General features: G+C 52.8%; 2 protein-coding genes across 4 annotated transcripts in view; both read left to right on the forward strand.

The window, feature by feature from the left end:
* Window positions 1-12,037, forward strand: part of PXMP4 (peroxisomal membrane protein 4) — a 32,776-nt gene extending 20,739 nt beyond the window's left edge. For 2 of the 3 annotated variants that reach the window (XM_030309776.2, XM_030309777.1), the window contains one exon: window positions 891-3,082. In XM_030309776.2, the coding sequence (XP_030165636.1) occupies window positions 891-972 (82 nt within the window). In that variant the 3' untranslated portion in view covers window positions 973-3,082. Of the gene's footprint in view, window positions 1-890; window positions 3,083-11,968 lie in introns of those variants that run through there. The other variant, XM_030309780.1, reaches the window with a different exon arrangement.
* E2F1 (E2F transcription factor 1) lies at window positions 6,358-16,393 on the forward strand. The gene is made up of 7 exons (XM_030309773.1): window positions 6,358-6,633; window positions 11,969-12,059; window positions 12,434-12,653; window positions 13,487-13,639; window positions 14,520-14,634; window positions 14,729-14,951; window positions 15,082-16,393. Exons 1-7 carry the CDS (start codon window positions 6,373-6,375, stop codon window positions 15,327-15,329), a joined length of 1,311 nt encoding a protein of 436 aa, XP_030165633.1. The 5' UTR covers window positions 6,358-6,372; the 3' UTR covers window positions 15,330-16,393.
* The last annotated feature ends 865 nt before the right edge of the window (window positions 16,394-17,258 follow it).

Genomic DNA, 17,258 nt, shown 5'->3' on the forward strand with positions numbered 1-17,258 from the left:
GAGGCTGAGAAGCTGGCTGGGCCCATCAGGCAGGCTTTGTGGGCAGAATAAGTGGTTTGGGTTTTCTTCTAAGTGTTACGGGCAGCCTCTGGCAAATTTAAGCAAGGGAGTGATATGATGCGATTTACATTTTGGAAAGATTCTTCTAGCTACAAGTGGAGAAGAGTGTAGGGGGCCAGGTTGGCAGTAAGGATCCAGTAAGGAAGTTACGTCATGGTCTGGGTGAGAGACCATGGCAGCCTGGACCAGGGTGGGGCTATGAGGTGGAGAGGAGTGGACAGATGTGGGATGTAATTTGGAGAGAGACTTTGTGGCCCAGGGCTGGGGGCGGGGGGAGCAAGAGGGGTATAGTGAATGACCCCCATGTTCCTCCTCCTTAGGCCTTGCCCCCCCACCTGAGAAAGGAAAGCCCTGACCTTGCCCCCCCACCCTTGCTTCCTCAGCCCCCTACAGCCCTGGGGCCCCTGGCATGCGGGCTTCCCAGCTGGCCCCAATTGTTGTTACTCCCCAGGGAGTCATGGGAACACACTCCCCCTGCCCCTTTCAGCCCCCTCTTCCCAGACAGGGCCAGGCCCTAACAATGCCCCCTCAGCCAGCCAGTGGCCTGGACACAATGCCCCTGATTCGGTTCATTGCCAGCTCTAGGAGGCCTGCTGGGTTTCCTGGCCTGTTTGGCATATATATAACTCTGGCTTCCAGCAGGGATTTTTTTTTTTTTTTTTTTTTTAACAACAACAACAACAAAAATCCCTGGCTCCTCCTTTCTGAATATCTTAATATATTAGAAAAAGCTTTTCTCTTCCTATCCTGAGCCCTCCGTACTCCCCTCCCTAACCGCACTTGCCATGTGCCTGTCAACCCCCCCCCCCCCCCGCCCCGACCAAATGCAGGTCAGCAGGTGTCAGCAAGAAAACGAGAGAAAGAAAGAAAAGCCGCTTGCTCCACCATGGCCAACCTCGAATGTGCTGGTGATGCTGAAGATCATGAGAATAATCTGAGGGCTTGTGACATGGCAGGCACGGTGCCCAGCGCGTTTTGTACACTAGATCTCACTACTTCTAAGACACCATCAAAGATGAGCTACAACATTATTTTGAGCCCCTGAGAAAGAAAGGAGCTACCAACGAAAAATTTAGGACAGGCCATTGATCGTATGATGCACCTCAGTTTCAGAGGTATTAAAATATGGGGGGGGGGGTCTTAGAATCCATGGAATTATGAGATCGCCTCATCTACACACCTCATTGCCCTCTGAACATATTTTTCTCCTTGTCTTTGTGCCTATCTGTGCCAACCAGAGTTTGGAGGGCAGTGCAGGGATTGCCTGATGAAAACTCTCCTAGTCTGCAGCCTCCCTAGAACGATTTTCCTTGCCTCCTTGAGAGGAGATGTAGGCAAGCTGTCTCAGTGATTCATCTTTCATTCCTAATAACAGCTGACATTTACTGGGCCCTCTCTCTGTGCCAGGTACTGTCCTAAGCACTTTAATGCCCCAACAGCCCTATCAGGTAAACACTATTTTTGTCATCCTCATTTTACACATGAAAAAAACAGAGCCCCTCCCCTCTAAGGGTCCCTTACTGACACTGCAGCTCTGGTCCAGGCAAGCACAGCTACTGTGTCTGGTTTCCCCCCTCTCCTTGGAAAAGCATCATCCCTTCTCAGAGGTTGGAGATGATGTAGAGAATGGAAGTGACACTGGGTGAGCTTTGAAGGGAAGAGAGGTCCCCAGAGACTGAGTTCAGTGGGGAGTAGGGTTTGGGGGAAGGGAGGATGGCTTATCAACCTGGGACCTGTCCACTTGCACTGTTGTACCTTGAACCCTCTGACCCACACCCTACTGAACTATGGACCGATGGATGGCCCAAGAACTTGGCCAAGGCCATCCAGCTGGGCAACTGTTGGCTGGGCAAGCCCCGTGTCTCCTGTTTCACCATGAATGCCCACTTTTTCTGCTCTTCCACACCCATGTCTTCTCTGCAAAACAGAGGGGCTGTGCAGGTGCTAGTTAGTTCCTCGACAGTAAGAATATCACTAATGCTGGTTAACATTTATTGGGCGCTTACTCTCTGCCAGGCACGGGCATCAGGGATTGCAAACTCAGATGGCAGGGCAAGTAAGGTCACTAGGTGAGGCAAGCCATACAGGGACTATGGTGGCCTAGAGGGTCAAGGCTCTGGTGAAATGGGGCAACAGCAATTGCTCAGCACTGTGATGGCATGGCTAGTGTTGCCAGATATTACGGTTTTAAAGGAAAGCCAGATATTTGAATTTTTATATAGCATTTTCCAGTTTAAGAAAATTTTAAACTAATTCACAATTCAGGAAAAAAACAAACAAACCTGTGGGCAAATTAAACCATACCTGTGAGCCAGTTTGCAAATCTGCTTGTTTGCTTATTTAACCCGGACACCCATCCTATGAAGGAGCCTTTGCCCCTTTTTGTACAGATGGGGCGAGCTCTTTAAGAGCATAAATCATCTACTCAAGGTCATCTAGCTAAGCCACGTAGTTGGGGTCTGACTCCTGCAGCTTGCTCCTGTGTTTGATGGCCTCTCAGATGGGTAAGAGGCCTGTGTTCAGACACAACCAGAGCTGGCATGGTGACAGAACATCTCCAGGGACAGCAAACCGTCAGTCAGAGAATTCAGTGTAGCAGTGAGGGATCATTTGAGACAAATGTGATGTTGCAGACATAAAATTCCCCACCTCCCTCTGCCAGAACTCAACAATGGATGTCTCTGTGCCCCTTAATAAAATTCAGTCACCACAGAATCATTTCTCCCAATTAGGCACTCCTTATAATGATGGGATGTTCATGTTTGGAGACTTTTTTTTTTAAACCTAAGAATGTATGTTTAGGTGAGGTGGTGTATGTGGAATAAATAGCCTTGAATTATTTGTGGTGTTTGTCAAACTTCTTAATGAGCATATTGTACACGTTCACGTAAATAATTCTGACTCTCCCACTGGACTGTGAGCTCCAGGTATGAGAGATGGGTCAGTTTTGCTTCCAGCTGTCTCCCCAGCACCTAAGCGTAATGTCTGACAGAACTGCTCAATAAATATCTTGTAGATTGAATGTCTGATACAATTGCTCAATAAATATCTGTGGAAGTGAATTGACTTGTCCAGGGTCACACAGACCAATGTTCCCATTTATATCCACTTGATTTAGAAGTTCATGCTATCACTTCTGCACAATCCTGCCTCTTGGAAAAACTCAAAGGAAAGATGTCTCCACACTGAGGATCATGGGCCCAGGAGCTTCCACACCTTTGGACTCTTTTAGAGTTAGATGTTGGTAGAGATGTGATGATGGGGGTGAGCGCCTACTAAGTTAGGCCACTATCCATCATAATACCTTTTGGACACCACACATTATAATCTTGACAGACCTGAGCCTGGCTCGTGGGGTATTTATAGGGGGTCTTGAAGTATAAAGTGCAGGCCCTAGGGTTTTGCCGTGGAACAGGCTAAGTTCTCATCTCATTTCTGCTCCCTGACCTTGAGCTGCGAGTGGCCCTCCCTGAGCCTCCTTCTTCCTGCACCATGTGGATAAATAAGCTTCACTTAGGGGATTATTGGTTGAAAGGATATCATCACTGGAAGTGGCTGCCCAGTAATTGTGGATTTTTTGGAAGCCTACCAGCCAGAAGAGAACTGTTGATGTTGAGAACAGCCTTATCAGTATCTCCCAGGCTTGAGGCCAAGGGGCCCATCTTTCAGGCCTTTGCTGCTTTCAAGTGGGTATTAATAGATACAGAAGGACCTTATCTCTTCCTTGAATTCACACTGGGAATTCTGGTCTTCCCTCCTTTCTGCTGCAGCAGGACAGGAGGGATTGTGGGAAGAAGGGCACCTGATTCTACCTGGGAGGTTGGGTACTTGAATACTTTGGGGAGAGCAGGGCTTTGGTAATCCTCTAGCTTTGACCTCACCAAGCATGAATAATAGCCTTTCATCTGCTAGGTAAGCTCATGCCCTTTGGGCCTCAGCTTGTCCATCATGAAATGGGGCAATAACAACATCTGTCTTCCTTCTCCAGCAACCAGTACAGTGCTTGGTGTATGACAAGTGCTCAGTAACTGTTTGTTGAGTGACTATTGGGTATGAGAGGACTTTACAAAGAGAATGTTGCTGTTATTGAGACCCTTTGGGAAGATATGGAGAAAAGAAACTCCCATCTGGAATGGGACTGTTGCTGATTTCTCTTACCCTCTGTCAGAGTCTGGCTTGGTTATTTCAAATGAGACCTACCATTCTAATAATGGTGGCTTATCTGGGGAGAAGGAACAGGATGATCCCATGGCTGGCAATCCAGCATAGGCCAGATTCTATCACTGGCTGGCATCACAGGTCTCTACTCCCAAATGGGCCTCAGTTTTCCCATCTCTACAGCAAGAGGCTTGTGCAGTCTCTATGGTCCTTTCCAATGCTGACACAATCTAAGATTTACAATGAGCAATTTCAAAAACTGCTTAGGAAACTCCTGCTGCTTACCTAAACCACCTTATAGTTTATAAAACACGTTCAGCTCCCTTATGCTTCTTATCCTCATGGCAAGCCTGGGAGAGGCCAAGGTAAAGTGCCCATTTTACAGATGAGGAAACTGGAGCTGAGAATTGTCCTCAAGGGGCTATAACTTGAGGCTGCACCACACATTTTGGTTATACAGGTATACTATTTGTTCTCAAATGTGAACCTGCATAAAAATCACCTGGAATCGAGGGATGGGGTGGGTAGGGTAGTCCTTGTGAAAATGTAGATTCCTGGGCACTTAAGAGACTCTAAATTGGAAAGGCTGGGGTGGGCCCAAAGGTAACAAGTGCCCAGGTAATTCTGAAGCCTGGTGCCTAAGGACTACTCCTGGAGAGTCAGGGCCTCCTTGTTGTATGCTGGGTAGCTTCAGGCATCAGGCTGTTTCTTTCCTAACCTTTCTCAGCATCTGCTCTGGGCCGACCAGTGTTGGGAGGAGGCCCTAATGGAGCTCCCTGTCTTGGTAGGAGAGGCAGATGGAGAAATTGAGTGTGTGGTCAGTGCTGGAACAGAGGCAGCATTGGGCAATGGCGGCAGTGAATAACTAAGACTCTGGAGGGCTCTCTGGAGGAAGTCATGTTTATTCTGGGCCTCAGGATTTGAACCTTGTTTGTGTATTACTTGTTTTTTTTTTTTTTTTTTTCCCTGTGGGTCATCCCCACCAGATGGCAGGCAAGTTCATAGAAACGATCAAGTCTCAGATCTCTGCCCTCAGAGCTGGCACAAGGCCTGGCACAGAGAAGAGGACAATATTGGTTAAATCAGCTGACCTGAGCAAAGAGAAATGGCTGATGGAGAGGTCACAGGGCCTCAGGATTAAATGCATTTTCATGCTCAGCACCCTCACTTCCTCCCTTTGTGAGATCTAACATGGAGTTAATGGTGGAAATTCCTCATCATGTTGTAAACATTTGTTACCTCTGTTCCTCTCCTCCTCTTTTCACTAGACTGAGCTGTTCAAAGTCTGAACTAGGAATGAGGCACAAAGCAGACTCTCAAAACGTTTGTTGAATACAGGAGTGAATGAATGAGTTCAAGGAGAAGCTGTGCATTGGCTATTGAAGATTCCAGCTAAAAGGGGGCTTATAGGAAAGCCCCAAGCTGTGTTGAGCCAGATGTCCCTCCCCATTTTCTAGCAGCCTCCTTCTGCTCAAGCTGACAAGGACAAGGCAGGTGCAGGATTTGAAAGTAAATATATAGGTGGGGCAAGTTGAGGATGGGAGCAGCAGCTGGGACTTTGGAGATGGGCTTGAGAAGCTAGAAACGCGGAACAGCAGCACCTAGTTATCTAGACCGAGCTTGCTGGGGCTACAGGTGGAGGAATCTGGGGGTCACATGAGGTCTGCGTATGGTGAGAAGTGCAGAACGGACCCTCTGTCCTAAAGGTCTCCACACACAGGGATCAGCAGGATGCGATGAGTCGGGGCGGGAACCTGGCCACCACGCCTGGGGTAGGGACAGTCCCCGCTGGGGGCGGGGAGTGCGAAACCTCCTGGCACCGCCCCGACAAAGCCTGCGCGCGCCCGGTTCCGCGATTGGCCGCGCCTCCTCGCGCCGACGCCCCGTCCCGCCCACCGCCGCCGGTCCGGTGCGCTGCAGCCAACGGGTGCTGTCGCCGTCGCCCACGTCACAGTCCAGACAGCCAATGATGGGAGCGCTCCGCGGCTCGTGGCTCTTTCGCGGCAAAAAGGATTTGGCGCGTAAAAGTGGCCGGGACTTTGCAGGCAGCGGCGGCCGGGGGCGGAGCGGGATCGAGCCCTCGCCGCGGCCTGCAGCCATGGGCCCGCGCCGCCGCCGCCGCCTGCCACCCGGGCCGCGCGGGCCGTGAGCGCCATGGCCGTGGCCGGGGCCCCCGCAGGCGGCCCATGCGCGCCGGCGCTGGAGGCCCTGCTCGGGGCCGGCGCGCTGCGGCTGCTCGACTCCTCGCAGATCGTCATCATCTCCACGGCGCAGGACGCCAGCGCCCCGCCGGCCCCCGCCGGTCCCGCCGCGCCCGCTGCCGGCCCCCGCGACCCCGACCTGCTGCTCTTCGCCACGCCGCAGGCGCCCCGGCCCACACCCAGCGCACCGCGCCCTGCACTCGGCCGCCCGCCGGTACGGACAACACAAGGGACATTGGGCCGAGTGCGCGTCTGGACCCCCGTGCTGACCCGGGCGGGGCGCGGTTTTTGGCCAGGAGGCAACGGGGGCGGGGGAGGGGGGTGGGCCGAGGCTCCCGGGCTGGGCGGGGCCGAGCCTGGGTTGGGCCTCCGGGCCCCGCCCCGGGGTGCGGGGTGACCTCGGGCCAGTCCCCGTTTGCTTCTGTGCTCTGGGCCTCGGCTTCCCAGAGCCGCTCGAGGGTCAGACTCAGTGATAATAATGGCCCACGTGTATTCAGCTGGCGCTGCCTGTATGCCAGGTCTCTGGCAGACTTGGAGCCAGCTAAAACTCACAACCATGCTGTGAGCTCAGTGTTGTCACTGTGCCCATCTTGAATTGAGGCCCAGAGAGGGGAAGTGACTTGCCCCCGGTCCTACGGCTGCAAGTGGCGGGTCAGGGATTTGAACTGAGGCCTGCTGGCTTCAGACCAGAACTCGTGGCGGGGTAGTGGCCACGGCGCCTTGGGGAGGTGAAGGGGGGGGTGTCCTGGAGCCAAACTTTTGAAGAGTCATTGAGGAGACCCTCCTTCCTGCCTAGATGCTCCACTGCCAGGTGCAGGCCTGGGCCTCTGGGGACAGGCCTCCTGGCTGGGAGGCCTTCTCTGCAGGGGCGGGGTGGTTGGGCCAGCTGCTGATCCCCTCCCTCTGCCTGTCCTTCCATCTGCCACCCTCCACCCTCACAGGCCCTGGTTGCCATGGAACCTCATTAATGAGACAGGCAGACCCCTAGGCCCCCAGGGAAGTACTGGGTGGGCTGGGCCTCAGGGAGCTGGAGTGGAAGCCCCCAATGCCAGGAGAGAGGAAACATCCCAGGGAGATGCTTTGATAAAGTGCTGCTGGAGCAGCAAGAGGCCCAAGACTGGGGGGGGGGGGGCGCAGAAGAAGTGGCTGAATTGGAAGAAGGGAGTAGAGGCCCAGAGCTTGGACCCGTGGGCTTCAGGACAGGGTGTGGAGACCAGTTTGACTGGCAGAGCCTGTGGGTGAAGGTGGGGCTTGGGAGGCAAGCAGGGGCCAGGCCAGCCTGGCAGGATGGGGTCTCAGCAGGGGGCTTGGAACAAGTGGGAGGGGTGAGGCAGAGCCCAGGGCAAGGAGGTGGAAGCTGTCCAACTGCTTATGGGGGCCTGGGTGGCAGCTGGTCCCTGAGGCATCCCAGCAAGTCTCCCCTAACTCCCTTGGCCTCACGCCCAGTTCTGCCTTCCTTCCGGAATCACCAAGATGCTAATAATAATAACAATAGGAGCCACCATTGTTTTGAGACTGTTTTGTGTGTCAGGCTCCGTGCCAAGCACTTCACCCAATTAATTCTCAACAACCATCCCCTTTTACAGATAGAGAAGCTGAGACCCAGAGATGGTAGGTCATTCAGCTTAGTGAAATGGTGGGGCCAGTCCAAACTTCCTGAGCAGTTAACCAATTAACCACCGAGATGCCTTGCCTCCTGGAGATGCTAATAGAGGGCAAAGGAAGTTCACAGACCCTTCTAATGGGTGAGAGAAAGGAGGAGGATTCTACCAGGGGTGGGTCACCTATATCCCAGTGGTCTGTCTCTGCCGGTGCCAGCTTGGGTCCTGGACATGAAAACTGCATTTAGCTGACTGATAAGTACTTAGCAGGCCTGGGGCTGTAGAAGCTGAGCTCCACTCCACGCTCAGAGGGACTGCCAGAGACTGGGCTGAGGAAATGTCCTTCACCCCACCCCCAGTGGTGTCAGAGGCAGCCTCTGTGAGCCTGAGCATTCCATTCATTCAGCTGTTGTTGAGTTAGTGAACACCCAAGACGTACTAGACACAAGCAACTAAAAACCTCTGCCCTCAACAGGACTTAAGTGATAGTAGCCACTTCCTGTCAGTGGATGGTAGGGGTGAGGGCTGGCACCATCCTGGAGCTAAAGCCCAGAAACATGGGCCCAGCTTTTGCCCTCCAATACCTCCCAACTCCTGTACCTCTGGGTAGCCACTGGCCATATGAGCTGTGGCCTCCACTGACCCTCTGCACTGGCATTTGTTTGGGACAGTCTTTGAAACAAGCTACAGGTTCAGCTTCTGCATCAGTGAGCATTCATTGAGCATCTCTAGTGTACAAGTCTCTATGCAATTCAGCCATTCCTCCAGGCCCTTCCTGTCCACCTCTATCCTGTCATGGCTATTAAAAAACAAATTAAATATAATGCACATTTACTGGGGTGCCTGGGAGGCTCAGTTGGTTGAGCCTCCAACTCGAAATTAATTTCTATTTAGGTCCTGATCTCTGGGGTGAGATTGAGCCCCACGTCAGGCTCTGCACTGAGCTTGGAGCCTGCTTGGGATTTGCTCCCTCTGATCCTCCCCCATGCGTTACTCCACGCGTGTGCGTGCTCACTTTCTCAAAATAAACATTTAAAGAAAATACACATTTACTACCGAAAAAGTTAGACTAAAAAGTTGAAGGGGGCAGAATGCCAGCCCCATCCATTTTTCCTTCTGTTTTCTTTTCCTAAGCCTCTTTTTTTTTTTTTTAAGGTGGTTGTGACAGCTTTCTTTTTCTTAAATTTCAAAAATTGTAGTTTTTCCTTTATTTCTGTGTTCAAACAGTGGATCATCCACACCTTACAGATATGGTAACAGTCCCCCATGATTGTCCCCCACCCACACACCATACAGAGCTGGCTCCTAGAATGGATTCTAAAAAATATTTTAGATATTTAGAAACTGGAGAAAAATGTTTCGTGAGCTTTTTAGTCCAAAAAGGGATCATACAAATGCATTGCCCTCTAACGTTTTTCTTGTCATTATGTCTTCGAGAGGATTCTGTGTCACCCTGCCTCAGTCCTGGACAGTTGTGTGGTATTCTAGGGGCTGAATGAGCCACACTTTTTGTGCCTCCCCTTCCACCGATGGGTATTTGAGCTGTACAGATTTTCTTTTTTTTTTTTTTGCCAGTGTTCTGTGTTTCTTCACCTCTGCCTTCCCAGGCCCCTGTGCTAAGATCTCTAGAGAGCAGTGGTAGAAATTGACATTTGCTTGAGGCCTTGGTTTAGGGTGTGGCATTGACCTGTCTTCGGGGGGGCAGGGGCCTGCAGAACAGGGAGAAGAGGAGGGGAGGGGTGCCGTTGGCAGGAGCATGCTAGGTTCAGGCGCCAGGGGCAAGGCTGGAGAGGAGGTACATTCTGGTTGGCTTTTCGGGGCTAGGTTCTGGACTAGGCTCTAGGGAGGCAGGACTCATGGTAGATAGGAACGTGGGCTCAGTGCCAGCCTGTTAGGACTCATCCTGGTCCTGCCTCTCACTGTCTGTGCAACCTTTCCGAGGTACAGTTTCCTCGGGCAGTGGAAGTCATCATGGCCTCTGCTTGCAAGGTCCAGGCAGAAGCTTTGATGACCGAATGCAGGCAAAGCAATGATTTAGCAGTACCCAATACACAAGAGGCACTCAGCATGTGTGAGTGCTTCTGTCCCTGGGACACCTGAGGGAACCTGTGAATGTGCAGTCAGAGGGAGGGTCTGTGTGGAGGTTCATATAATAAACAGTAGTTGATGCCAGGCACTGCATCCAGTGATTATTTAGGCCCAGTGCCTGCCTCCGAGGGGGCCCTGCCCTCCAGGTGAGACAAACACATCTGCAGAAATTTGTATTGAGAGATAATGTGGGGAAAGGTCAGGTATGAGGCACTTCAGTGGGCGAAGGGACCCGGTCTATTGCAGGATCAGAAAGTGATGGGGAAGGTGCCTGCCCCCGGAGGTGGAAGGAATTGGTGTGAAGAGTAGGAGGGAGGGAGGTGAGGGCACTCCCGGGAAGGAACCAGTATGGGCTAAGGCTTAGAGACCTGTCTCAGCAGAAGTGCAGGTGGAGAAGTGGCAGAGGTGGACACTAGGGTAGAGAGGGACAGATGGAGGTGGGGAGATGGCTGAGAGTGGTCCACATGGGAGGAGATAGTGGCTGTGGTGATGGGCTTTCTTGGCAACTGCATGTGATGAGGGCATGGCTGCCGAAGGTTCTAGCTGGGGTTATGTGTGAAGGAGGGGTATGGCTGGTTTGGGTCAGGCTGCACTTGAGAGGCCTGTGAGACTCCATCCTCCAGTGTGGGTGACTAACCCGTGGGGTGTTCTGGGTGGAGATGCTGGCTCAGCCGCTTCTGGGCGGTATGACATTGGGCCTCTCTGAGCTTCAGTTACGTTATCTGTAAAATGGGGCCATTATTGTGCTGCTAGTCCCACAAGACGGACTGAACATGCAGAGCATGTGTGAGCACCAGCTGCCGCCATGTTCGAACAAAAACCAGAGAGAAGAGGCAACTCGCCCAAGGGACCTATATCCTAATGGCATAAAACAACAAACAACTAATACAATACCGTATGTGAGCTATACTAGAATTGAAATTAAAAGCTTAATTAAAAAAAAAAACAAACAAGCATTTATTATCACACAGTTCTGGTGGGGTAGGAATTCAGAGGAGACTTAGCTCAGTGCCTCTGCCTCAGGATCTCTTTTGAGGTTGCAGCCCAAATGTCCGGCCAGGTTGCAATCATCAGAAGGCATGACGAGGGTTGGAGGACCTGTTCCCAGGCTCACCGGTGGTGCTACTGCAGGAAGCCTCAGTTCCTTGTCCCCCTGGGTCTGTGTGACATGGCAGCAGCGGTCCCCAGAGTGAATGGTCCAATTCAGAGAACAAAGAGGAAGCTCCAGTGCATCTCGAACCCCGTCTGAGAAGTGACTGGTCACCACTTCCATCACGCTGCTCATTAGAAGCAAGATACCAGATCAGAACTATATTTAAGGGGAGGAGAATTAGGCCCTGTCTTTCGAAAGGAAGAGTACCAAGAAATATGCAGACAGGGGCGCCCGGGTGGCTCAGTCAGTTAAGCAACTTGACTTTTGCTCAGGTCATGATCTCACTGTGCGTGGGATTGAGCCCCACTTCGGGCTCCGCTCTGACAGCGTGGAGCCTGTTTGGAATTCTCCGTCTCTGCCCCTCCCCTACTTGTGCATGTGTGTGTGCATGCGTGCTCCCTCGTGTGTGCACGTGCTCTCTCAAAATAAATAAAAAAAAAAAAAAAGAAATTTGCAGACATATTTTTAAACCACCACAGGCCCCCAGGGAGGTAGTGGTGGAGCTAGAACTTGAACTCGGGTCTTCTGCCCTCCACTTGAGTGATCTGTCCTGTGTGGTAGGATTGTGTCCCTGGGATCCCTCACACACTTAGATGTCCTGGTAGAGAAAGTGGGGCAGGGGTGGCCCAGGAGCACCAAGCCCTAAATTAGGTCTATTCTGGCCTCACTTCTGGTTATTGGGCATCATCCCATTGTTTCTACCACAGGTAAAACGGAGGTTGGACCTGGAAACTGACCATCAGTACCTGGGCGAGAGCAGCGGGCCAGCCCGGGGCAGAGGCCGCCACCCAGGAAAAGGTACCCACAGAACTTGGGCTGGGGCAGGCCCCCTGACCCGGCCCAAGTTGGGGGTGTGGACAGACAAATATGCTTGCAAAGTGAGCTCTGGCTGTCAGGCCTGGACCTGAGCCAGGCCTCTGGAGGCCCCGAGGGGCAGCTGGAGTGGCCGCCCGGCATGGCTTTCCAAACCCTGGGGGGTGGGGAGTTCCCCAGCCAGAAAAGGAATGCCATGTGGTTGGCAGGCGGCAGCCCCAGGGCCTCCCCGTCAGCTTTGCCAAGGGGAAGGAGCCATCTATCCCTCCCACCCCTATCCCTCTGCCCTGCATTGCTAGGAAGGCTGGCCTGCCTGGGGTGGGGGGGTGCTGAGGGAGCCACCTCGCCTGGATCCCCAGGTGTGAAATCCCCAGGGGAGAAGTCACGCTATGAGACATCGCTGAATCTGACCACCAAACGCTTCCTGGAGCTGCTGAGCCGCTCAGCTGATGGTGTTGTTGATCTGAACTGGGCGGCTGAGGTGCTGAAGGTGCAGAAACGGCGCATCTATGACATCACCAATGTCCTCGAGGGCATCCAGCTCATTGCCAAGAAGTCCAAGAATCACATCCAGTGGCTGTAGGTACCAGCCAAACAGGAGGGCAGGCAGAGACTGAGGCACAGGGCTGGACCAGCCTGGAGGAGCTGAGAGCAATACCCACCGTGGCTGCCCGCATCCTTGTCATATAGCTGGGGAAACTGGGGCTTAGGGAGTAGAGGAAGGTACACAGATCTCACATATGCAGCTTAATGCACCTTCATATATTTCTTCGCCTGGGGAGCCACCATCCAGATCAGGATAAAGAACACACCCAGCACCACAGAAAGTTCCCTGTGCTGCTTCCCAATTGTTGCCCACCCCTCACACCGTTAGGTGATCACTCTTCTGCCCTCTGTTGCCATCAATGGGATTGTCTAACACATCTGCTTTGTTCTTGTTAATTCTTGTTTTATTTTTCTCCTCTCCTTCCCCCCCCCCCCCCCGCCATCCTACTCCTCTCTCATTGACACATCTGCCTTTTCAGTTTTTAGCAGATGATTCCATTCTGCATCATTTTTTTTCTTTTTACTTGACCACATGTCTTGGAAGTGCTCCCACGTCTGTACATCCGATGCATTCTCATCCTTTTATACAACTTTATAGTATTCCACAGCATGCCTGCACCATCATTTACTTATCCTGCTCCCTGTGAGGGATATGTTGGTGTTTACAGACATTCAGGCCCAACTTTAGACCCCTGCCAGTCTGACTTGGAGCCCAGTTCAGCTCTCTGCTGCTTCCCAGTGAGAAGCCAGACCCAGAGAGGGACAAGGGCTCACTTAGATCTCACAGAACAGGCAGCAACAGACTGGGTGCTGAGGGTCCGGGCTCCTGGGCCAGGAGCTACAAGCCCTCTCTTTGCCTCCTGCAGAGGCAGCCATGCAGCAGTGGGGATCGGTGGGCGGCTTGAAGGACTGACCCAGGACCTCCGGCAACTGCAGGAGAATGAGCGGCAGCTGGACCACCTCATCCATATCTGTACCGCCCAGCTGCGGCTGCTTTCTGAGGACTCTGACAGCCAGCGATATCCTTGGATCTTTGGGATGGCCCCCATGGAGGACAGGACTGGCGGGTGGGCGTCCCATCCGAGTGGGACTGTGAGGTTACCCTGGGCCCTGGATTCAGGAGAGGGCTCTGGCTTTGGATGCAAGTTCTGGGCTCAGCATTTACTTGTTGTTATGCTGGACAAGTTACTTAACCTCTCTGAGCCTCAGCTTCATCTGTAAAAGGGGAAAGTAATCAATTCTGAAATTGCACAGATTAAAACAAGAAAACTTAGTACAAGCAATAGTAAACATTTATTTGGTAGTGATTCAGTACATGGCCATAGCTTCATAGCTAGAGATCTAAGTTCTTGTTTGTCTTTCATCTAGAAAAATAGTAACTTATTTTTAAGATTTTATTTTTAAGTAGTCTCTGCATCCAACATGGGGCTTGAACTCACAACCCCGAGACTAAGAGTTGCACACTCCACTGACTGAGCCAGCCAGGCGCCCCTAGAAACTTTATTTTCAAATAAGGGGTTGGTTTTGTTTTGTTTTGTTTTGTTTTGTTAGTAAATACCCAAATTATGTTTAAAAGTTTTGGAGACAGCCACCAATTGACACCAAGATCATGGGTCAGAATAAATTCTCAGCACCAGGCCTGGAGTTCTTACGTAACTTACATGAAATTATTGCAGGCAACCATCATTACTTTGGGATTAGATGGGTAGAATGGTCTCACTGTACAGATGTGGAAATTGGGGCTCAAGGTGTGAGATAGGCCCAAGCACCAACTATGTGCCAGGCCCTGGGGTGGGGGATGGAGAGGACAAGAGAGACTAGGTAGGTGTGGGCTCTTATGAATCCTCTGGGTGGGTGGCCCCAGAGGTCATAGATCATGTGGTCCTTGACTCCACCAACCCTGGCCTACGTGACCTGCCAGGACCTTCGTAGCATCGCAGACCCTGCAGAGCAGATGGTTATGGTGATTAAGGCTCCTCCAGAGACCCAGCTCCAAGCCATAGACTCCTCAGAGGTGAGACTCGGGACTCCAGACCTGACCAGGACAGGCTGGGGTGGGCTGGTGGTCAGCTGAGCCTCAATATACCCTGCCTGCTGCCTCCACCCAGACCTTTCAGATCTCCCTTAAGAGCAAACAAGGCCCCATTGACGTTTTCCTGTGCCCTGAGGAGAGTGCAGGCGGGATCAGCCCTGGGAAGACCTCATCCCAGGGGACAGCTTCTGGGGAGGAGGACAGGGCAGTTGACCCTGCCACCACAGTGCCACCACCGTCATCTCCCTCCTCATCCCCTGCTGCGGATCCCAGCCAGTCCCTGCTCAGCCTGGAGCAAGGTGGGTGAAGGGTGGGTGGCTGGGTGGGGTGGGTCTGGGCTCCTCTCCCAGCTGGGTGGGCAGGTGTGACAGCCCCCTCTGCCCTCCCCGCGGGCCGTCCCCGGCCTGTGATGCTCCCCCATCTCCCCAGAACCTCTGCTTTCCCGGATGGGTGGCCTGCGGGCCCCTGTGGACGAGGACCGCCTGTCCCCGCTGGTGGCGGCCGACTCGCTCCTGGAGCATGTGCGGGAGGACTTCTCCGGCCTCCTCCCTGAGGAGTTCATCAGCCTGTCCCCTCCCCACGAGGCCCTCGACTACCACTTTGGCCTTGAGGAGGGTGAGGGCATCAAAGACCTCTTCGACTGTGACTTTGGGGACCTTACCCCCTTGGATTTCTGACGGGGCTTCGGGGGACCAGGGCCTCCTGAGATCCCACCCTGTCTCTGCAGCCCTGGAGCCCCCTGCCCCTGGCCGTCCCCCCAGCCCGATTGGAAATGTTTAATTTATACCCTATCTCCCCTATCTCCGGAAGCTTCTAGCTCTGGAGTCTGGCTATGGCCAGGAGGCTGAGCAAGCCAGGAAGGGAAGGATTCTGTTTGTGGTGTGTATGTGCATGCACCCAGCACCCAACATGTGTGTACACGGGGTGAGTGGTGTGTGAGCATGTGTGTGTGCATGTACCGGGGAATGAAGGTGAACACATCTGTGCGTGCACTGAAAACACGCCCCAGTGTGTCCACGTGTGTGTGCATGAGTCCATGTGTGCGCGTGGTGGGGGCTCTAACTGCACTTTTGGTCTCCTTGCTCCAGGGGCCCCACGAGGCCCAGGGTGGCCACCTGCCCCCAGAATCCTGCGTGCTGACCAGGCCAGGTGGAGAGGCCTTGGCCTGCTTGTTTGCAGGACAGCGAGAGCACTTCTGTCGTCTTAAAAGGTTTTTCTGATCGAAGCTTTAATGGAGCGTTATTTATTTATCAAGGCCTCTTTGGCAAGCCTGGGGCACCAGCTAAGGGTAGGAAGGATGTGGGACTGATGCCCCAACTCCCTATACGCCTGAGCGAGGGCAGGGGTCCCTAAGCTGTAATTTGCCCCACTCCGAAGGAGCTGAGGCCTGAGCGGTTTATTTATTGGGATATTGAGGGAGGGAGACAGACTGACTGACTGACAGCCATGGGTGGATTGAGGGGGTGGTCCCTTCCCAGGGGGTCACTGCAGGACCCCATCTGCCCCCCAGGATGGATGTGAGATGGGAGAGGTGAGTGGGGGACCTTCACTGACAGGGTGGGCAGGAGGGGTGGGTGAAGGGCTGCTCCTAGCCCAGACCACAGGGGCCCCTCCTGTGGCATTTGAAGTGCCCCCTCTACCCCACTTCTTGCTCTGCCCCACCCTCCAATCTGCACTTTGATTTGCCTTCCTAACTGCTCTGTTCCCTCTTGCTTTGGTTTTAATAAATATTTTGATGGTGTTTGGGCTGGGTTTTGGGACTGTGTTCTGGGAGCAAATCTGAGAGAGGGAGAGGTAAAGGTTGCTGGGAAAACACCCCTTGTCTACTTCCCCACTCCCTGCCCCTGCTTGGTTTCATTTCATTTGAGCCTCCCAGCCACAAGAAAGGTAGACTTCATTACCATTTTTATCCTAACTTAAAAACTGATCCAGTGAAGTGGTAAGTGAACTCCCCTCCCTTTCCCAGTCCCAGAGAGGCCACTCTGATTGCTGTGTTCCTTCCAGATGTTTCTGGGCATTTATAAATATGGAACAAATAATTACAACAGGCTGATTATGTGTCAGGTTCTTTCAGGTTCTGGGGACACATTCCCTGCCCTCATGGGACTCTTGGGATCTGTTGGAAGAGACTTACACAAATGGGAAAATCAGAGGGTTTCCTGGAAGGAGTGATGCTTGAGCTGAGAGCTGTAGGATAGTTACCTGAGGAGGAAACTAAGAACCCACTTAGCAGACAGGGCATTGTGGTCAGAGGCCCCAGGGCAGGAGAGAGAGGGGCACAGAGGACCTCAGAGAAACCAGTGTGGAGTTCTGACGTGAGGGCTAGAGTGGAGAGAAGTTCAGTGTTGGGGTTTATTCAGGGGACAAGGACTCACTCGTGAGCCTGAGATAGCAGTGACATACCCTGTTTTATATTTTAAAAGCTCCCTTTGGCTGCTATGTGTTGGATGAACTGAAGAGGGGCCAGAATGGCAGAGGGGAGGGTAAAAAGGACCGAGTTGAGTTTGAAAGGGGAGGGGAGGGTGACTGGGAGGCGATCCACACGGATCTGTTTAACCCTTAGGTGAGCTTTCTCTGAGCCAGGTCCTATTTTAAGCCCTTTACAG

This window comes from Lynx canadensis, chromosome A3 (assembly GCF_007474595.2).
Source record: "Lynx canadensis isolate LIC74 chromosome A3, mLynCan4.pri.v2, whole genome shotgun sequence".
NCBI lineage: Eukaryota > Metazoa > Chordata > Mammalia > Carnivora > Felidae > Lynx > Lynx canadensis.